The sequence below is a fragment of the Orycteropus afer genome, unplaced genomic scaffold, assembly GCF_000298275.1.
Source record: "Orycteropus afer afer isolate SDZICR_OR568_19922 unplaced genomic scaffold, OryAfe1.0 scaffold00023, whole genome shotgun sequence".
In the NCBI taxonomy this organism is placed as follows: domain Eukaryota; kingdom Metazoa; phylum Chordata; class Mammalia; order Tubulidentata; family Orycteropodidae; genus Orycteropus; species Orycteropus afer.
The window spans coordinates 8,890,389-8,897,910 of NW_006921610.1; the positions used below are offsets into that span (position 1 = coordinate 8,890,389).

The 7,522-nt window shown below is 38.3% G+C and overlaps 1 protein-coding gene across 1 annotated transcript in view; it reads right to left on the reverse strand.

The window, feature by feature from the left end:
- LYPD6B (LY6/PLAUR domain containing 6B) overlaps positions 1–7,522 on the reverse strand; it is a 24,325-nt gene that overhangs the window by 6,008 nt on the left and 10,795 nt on the right. Inside the window, exon 2 of the mRNA XM_007934940.1 lies at positions 3,495–3,593. Coding sequence (XP_007933131.1) covers positions 3,495–3,593 — 99 coding nt within the window. The remainder of the gene's footprint in view (positions 1–3,494; positions 3,594–7,522) is intronic.

Sequence of the window (7,522 nt, forward strand, 5' to 3'; positions counted from 1 at the left end):
GTCATGGACACTGGGAAGAGGTAACTATGGGGAGGAAGTGGGAGGGAAGCTGTTGCATTGTGGTAAACTGTGGTCAGTGACATGAGACAAAGTATATGTGAACTGCTGTATGGAAACTGAATTTGCTCTGTAAGTCTTCACCCAAATCACAATAAATAATAATAATAATAAAGATAAGGTATATTAATAGCCTCATTTTAAAGATAAAGAAACCAAGGCACAGTTTCTTGCCAATGGTCACATAAGCAGAAAGTGGTGGAAGGTAGGTGTCTAACACAGGAGGTTTTCTAGTGTTTGTAGTCTTAACCAGACACTATTCTGCCTCTTATACCCACTGCCATGGAGTCAATCCTGACTCGTAGCGACCCTGTAGGACAAAGTAAAACTGACTCATAGGGTGTCCAAGGCTGTAAATCTTTATAGAAGCAGACTGCCTCATCTTTCCCCCATGAAGCAGCTGGTGGGTTCAAACTGCCAATCTTCTGGTTAGGAGCCAAATGCTTTAACCACTGCACCAGAGTTGCTTATTCTGCTTCTTAGTATATTTAATATTAAACTAGGTGGTGCTACAGAGTGCTGTACAGGATTAGCCAACTTCTGGATTCAGAAGGAAAGGAAACAACAGAACGTTTTGGAGAAGGCATTTCAATTTATACTTCAAACAAAGAAGAACTGAAAATTGGTAGCAGCATGTGTTTATATAGAATGTCACACATGCTAAAACAGCCCTCAAAAGTCAGAGTAAAAGCCAGGGTAAATAAAACCAGAACTGTCATTCTTGTCATATCCTGTTACATAGAGAATCTCTTTTAACAACACCGACAGACCACAGAAGTGAAGCTGTAGTATGGAAAAGAAACCTGAGATAACAAAGAACAATAGCTGCAGGCCTCGTTGCCCCAAGGAATGGTTGACTATCAGTCCCCTAAATAACGAGAAAGTGAAAAGTAAGAAATTATATCTTAGTCATAATTCCAGGTGGTTAGTGTCTTTGGCACCTGATTGGCATGTGGTCAAGTATGCACCGTCACGCCATGCTGGAATGGGAAGGCAGTCTATGTGGATCTCTTCAAGAGGCAGGTTTTCAGGAAAGATGTGAGAGATCTGACTCTCTGCCACCCTCCCCACCTCTGATATTTTTTTGGTTGTGAAAAGCTGCAGCTTTCCCTTTTGTTCACACACATTTCAAAAGAGATGAAATTCTAAAACCAAGAAATAGTCATGCATGTCCCAGTTAAATATGGATTTGGTTAATGAATGACAAGTTGAAGTACTTGCCATAGACCTAGGAGGAGAAGTGTCTTAGTACAAAAGAAAAGCACGAGCCATGAAGCTAAGAGGTTAGACATCAATGTCTGATTAACCACTCTCCTAACCCATACCATCCAGTCTACAGAGGAATTTAAAGCAAATCATTGAAGAATGATACCCATCATCTGAAGTAAGTAAAGAGAGGCATTGGCTGACCATGAAAACTTTGAAATAACTAAAATACATTAATAATAATAATAATAATAATAATAATAACAACCCCCATACACACACCAAATATGTGTAATCATGCACACACATGCACTCACAAGCACATGCATACAATTTAAGGATGGATGGTCAGTCTACAGGAATGTAAAAGTACCACAAGAAAAATGTTCAGGCAATTAATCATTCTTGAGAAGAAAATACCATCCATATAGAAGTTATAGCCATTTTTGTTAGTTTGTAGCATAACATTCCCAGGCCCACTGGAGTCTCAAATGTGTACATCTGGCTCCACACATTGGCTTTATCTGGAATACCAAAAGAAACCAAATCCATTGCTGCCGAGTCGATTCTAACTCCTAGAGATGCAATAGGACTGAGTAGAACTGCCCTATAGAATTTCCAAGGCTGTAAACATTTACGGAAGCAGATTGCCACATCTGTCTCCTGTGGAGCAGCTGGTGGGTTTGAACTGCCAGCCTTTCTTCTAGCAGCTGACTGCGCCACCAGAACTCCTAATTTATCTGGAATAGGCAAGGCTATTCTACTACTCTAAATAAAGTGTATAGATATTTCCAAAAGAAGGTAATAATAGCCCCAAAGTTGTTGTTGCTGTTATGTGCCAACGAGTCATCTTCGACTCATAGCGACCCCTCCTTGAGTTTCCGAGGCAGTATCACTACAGAAGTAGATTGCCCCCTCTTCCTTCCAAGGAGTGGCTGGTGGGTTTGAACCGCCAACCTTCTGGTTAGCAGTCAAGTGCCTTAGGCACTACGTCCCCAGAGCTTCTGCGCCCCAAAGTGGTAACCTCTAACTCTCAAAGAGTTTTGTTTGCTTGTTTGTTTTTTCTTGGGCTTGACATTTGAAACCATACCAAAAAAAAAGTACACTTTACAATCTGGATAGCCTGAATATCTTCATAGCACTATGTAGAATTTTTAATTCCAAATCATCCATCAGCGTATCCTGTCTCCTTTACCACCAAGCTCTGTATGTACTAAACCATGCACCTTCTCTCCTCCACCCAACCACCTTAGGCCAAGTCATCATCATCTCCTTCCTGAAGACAATATTTCCCACTTGGTGTCCCTTCTACTTTTTGATCCCCAACAATCAATTCTCCACACAGCAATCAAGATAATCTTTTCAAAATCAAAGTAGCACCATGTGCCCCCAGCTCAAAACCTTCTACTGCCTTCCCGTGACATTTACAACAAAATCCAAATTCTTTATCAGAAAAAGAAGATCCTGTGTTCTGGCGCTTGCCTCCATCTCAGATCCTTTCTCCACTGCCCACTAAGCCTCAGTGGCCAGCATTCTTTCAGATCACTGAACACAAGAAAACTGTTCTTGCCTCTTGAAGCCTTTGCATTTGCTGTTCCCCCCTCTTGGCATGCTCTTCCTCCAGATCTCCTCATGCCTGGGTTGTTTGGGTCATTCAGGTCTCACTTCAAAAGTCACCTCCTAAGAGAAGATTTTTCTGACCATCTAATCAAAGCATCCATACATTCTGATAATAAATATTTATTGAGTGCCTAAATGGGCCAGGAGCTAGATAGGCAATGGGGATACATCAGAGAACTAAACAAACTAAAAAGGCATTCACATATTTGAATGAATAAATGAGTTTCCCAAGCATGAATACACCTGAAGAGTACAAAAACCTTCCTTTGCTCTAGCTGTAAGTATGACTTTTCTAGACGTATCATTAAGCATTTCTGAAATTCTTAGAATGCCTTAGCTGATATTGTGGTCTATTTGTTCTTCCTAGTAAGCGTTATTAACACATTCTTCCCCAAGGCAACAGGACTACAAATTGAGGCTATGCTATCAGTTTCTAAGTTCTCTCAATATAGTCTCATGTCTGGATTGTCTTGTAGAAGAAATCTCGGGGTCCTTGTAGAGAACATCATCAGCCTGTTGGCATGTTAACCCTGTTAGTAGACATCTCTGAGCAGGGCAAGACCTAAATAAAGTGAAACCATGAAACAAATGATCCAACTCTTCACACTTACTTTGTGGACACCATTTGTCTTCTGCCCATCGATTGCAGTTATAATTATCTCCTGCATTTTCACAGGTAAAACACTTGAAGCTGTTTGGAAATGGTGTTGCTTTAAAGAAAAATGTAAAGTAAAATCTTAAAAAAGACAAAAATTTCAAACATCAAATATGGCACAACATGAGCACTTTTATTAGATCAAACAAAATTCACAAGCCATCAATCATCCTTAGAATCTCTGTTTTTAGAAGCCACATTTATCTAACAGACTTTAAGCATTTTCTTTAAATATTTCACCCCTAAAGGTCCACCAGGAGCTCTGGTGGTGAAGAGTGATGAATGGAGGCAGTGGTGGTTCAGTGGTAGAGCTCCTGCCTTCCATGCAGGAGACCTGGCTTGAGGCCCAGCCAACGTACCTCACGCAGAGCCACCGCCTGTCTGTTAGTAGAGACTGGTATGTTGCTATGGTGCTAAACAGGTTTCAGTAGAGATTTGAAACTAAGATGGACTACAAAGAAAGGCCTGCTGGTGTACTTCTAAGAATCAGCCAGTGAAAACCTTAGGGAGCACAACCACTTTATTCCCAACTGATCATGAGGATGGTGCAAGACCATGCAGCATTTGTTTCCATTGGCCATGGGTCACCATGAGTTAGGGACCAACACGATGGAGCTAACACATACAGTTGTGAAAACGATTCCACAAACCTCTATAAAAGATCAATGATATCATTCTATTGTAAGTTGGGAATAGGTGAGGGATGAAGGTATGGATAACGGGTGGTGGGGGGAGTGGAAGCATTCATTTAGTTCATGGTGTGGTGTCAGTCTTGAAAAGAATTGAAGTCAGATCAGCCTGAGTTTGAATTCTGCCTTGCCAGTAATTAGTTGTGAGATATTTTAACTTTTAGAAACTAATAATTATGAAGATCTTCATGACGTGGAGGGGTGGAATGAGGATGCAATAGGAGACTGCAAGAAAAATACCTACCACAGGCCCTGGCACATCAAGTCATGCTGGTTTCTATCCATATCCACTTGTAGTACAACTACATTTAACCTCAAATAAGCACTCTCATTTGATATACGTCAATTATCATGATATTAGACTAGGAATGTAACATTTAATATAAGGTGAATAGCAATTCTTAAGCCCTTATACTCAGGCCTGAAGCATTCAGTTAAGTAGGAATTATTAGCTCCTGGCAGCTTGGACAGAGAGCACTAGCATGTTTTTTTGTCTTCATGCCATCTTCTTGCTTTGTTATTTTAATGGGCAAGAAGTCAAAAGTAAAATGATCTGACATTTCTGTACGGGTCAGAGTGTAAAGCCCTATGTAAAACTGTTAATGCTCTCGTTTTTAGAGCAAGAAACAAACAAGTATCAAGGTGTACCCCAAGTTATCCTAGTAAACTGACTAGAAGCTGCGGTAAAAATTAGAAATCAGTGTATTCTTCAGTTTCAAAGTTTCAGTGTAAAATACATGTTGTTGTTATTGTAAGCCATCGAGTCAATTTCAACTCATAGCAACCCTCTAGGACAGAGGAGAATTAGAATTGTCCCATAGGGTTTTCTAGGCTTTAATCCTTACAGAAGATCTCCTGGTCTTTTATCTTGCACAATCACTGGTGGGTTCAAACAACCGATCTTTGGGTTAGCAGCCAAGCGATTAACCACTGTGTCACTATGTTGACCCATAAAACAAGACAAAATTATCAACAATAGCAAAATACCAAAAGCTAAAGTTCAGAAGACATGCAAATGATTTCTACTTTGCCTATGCATAAAAGTGTATCAAGAAGGAGAAGAAAGAGAAGGAATGAGAAACAGACAGAAGGAATAAGTGAGGTAAGGAAGGAGGGAGGGAGGGAGAGAAAGATGGAGGGAGGGTAGGACAGAGGGAGGAATTGATCTTTACCTTTAAATCTGTACAGTTTAAAAGATACTAATATTCATTGCAGGTGAGTGAATGGTTAAAGTATAAATTAGTACAACCTTTTTGGTTTATTAATTCTAATTCTAGGAATCTATTCTAATGTTATTAACCAATTGAAGAGAATAATAAAAAAATAACTTTTAAAAGATTTTCATTGAAGCATTTTTGCTTGTAAGATAAATAAGTTACATAGCAACAACGTAATTTTAAAAAAATAGGAGGTAAAAGACACTAAAATATTTTTAAAGACACAGAAAAATAATCAAAATATAGTGTCAAAAGGGAAAAACTGATGCAAAACCATATTTGTATGATCTCAGTACGTGACATATTTAAATATATATATACAAAGATAAAAACCACTGGAAAGAAATATTCCAAAATGTAAAAAAGAGTTCACTCTAAATCTTGAAATTAGGAATACATCTTATTTTTTTCTGTACACTTCCTGCCTCTCTGAAATTTTCTATAAAGAACATATATTATTTTTCCTTTTAAATGAATATTTTCCTCAAAATCTTAAAATTTCATAAGGCAATTTTATGAAATTTTATGAAACTATGAAATTTGCAGGGTCTATGAAAACTATGTCTGTGCCATGCCATTAAGTAATCAGTTTGCTATCATTACCAATTTAGAAATTTATAAAAAAAATGATAGTTTAAGATGTGTGTGTATATAGTATATGTATGTGTACGTATATGAGAAAGGAGCTCTGGTAGCATAGTGCCTAAGGCGCTTGACTATTAACCAGAAGGCTGGCAGTTCAAACCCACCAGCCACTCCTCGGAAGAAAGATGGGGCAATCTACTTCTGTAGTGATACTGCCTTGGAAACCCAAGGAGGGGTTGCTATGAGTCAGGTCTGACTCAATGACACATAACAACAATAATAACATGTATATGAGAAAGACAGTATTTGTGTATGTGTGTGTGTCATCTATAAACACATATATACACAGAGACATACAGATAGGGCTGAATGCTCTAAGTAATAAAAAAACACAAAGTAAAGAACAGTAATGATATAGCCCTCACTCAGGATTGGTATAAGGAGAGTAGTCCCAAACCTGACCACACGTCAATAGGAAGACCTTTTTTGAAAAGAGGAAAAAGAAAAGAAAAACATTCTTGTACAGTGGTATCATTAAGGTTGGTGTGACCCAGTGTGGTAACTCACAATGTCACCTTCACATGGACCTCCTCCCACATCAGACCATACAGAATACTTAGTAATGTCTGTTACCAATTTTAATCATAGAATAATGTGATATAGTTATAAATTGCTTAAATGTAATATTTCTTAGATTATATGATACCACAAAATTGCTTTGTAAAATCTTTCTACATTGAATTACATTATTAGTTATAATATTATTAGTAAATGAGCAGAAGCCTTTTTTTACTTTTCTCCTTTCTTTTCCTTATTCTCAATAATAGATATAGGTTCACAGATACCAATTACTATAATATTATAATTAAAACATCAGAAAATTTGACAAAAACAGTGACTATAAAAATTCCAGCAGCAACAAAAACAACATGTGCTCGTAGCACGAAACCATGTGATTCAGAGGGTCATGTAATTGGGTAACAATGACAGCTCTGACCAGAGCACACTAAACCAAAGAACCCACTGCCATCAAGTCGATTCCTACTCATAGCAATCCTATATGACAGAGTAAAACTGTCTCATAGGGTTTCCAAGGCTTTTCTTCCACAGAGCAGCTGGTGGGTTTGAACCACTGATCTTTTGGTTAGTAGCAGAATGCTTTAACCACTACACCACCAGAGCTCCTTGTTGTTGTTGTTGTTGTTATGTGCCATCGAGTCGGCCTGACTCATAGCGACCCCTCCTTGAATTTTCAAGGCAGTATCACTACGGAAGTAGGACTGCCCAACCTTCCTTCCGAGGAGTGGCTTATTATTATTATTATTAGAGCATATTAAAACCAAACTAAACCCACTGCTATCAAATTGATTCCAACTCATAGCAACACTCATTGGGTTTTCAAGGTGGTAAGTCTTTTTTTTTTTTATTAGGATTTGGGTGAAGATTTACAGAGTAAATTCACTTTTCATACAGCAGTTCACATATGCTTTGTC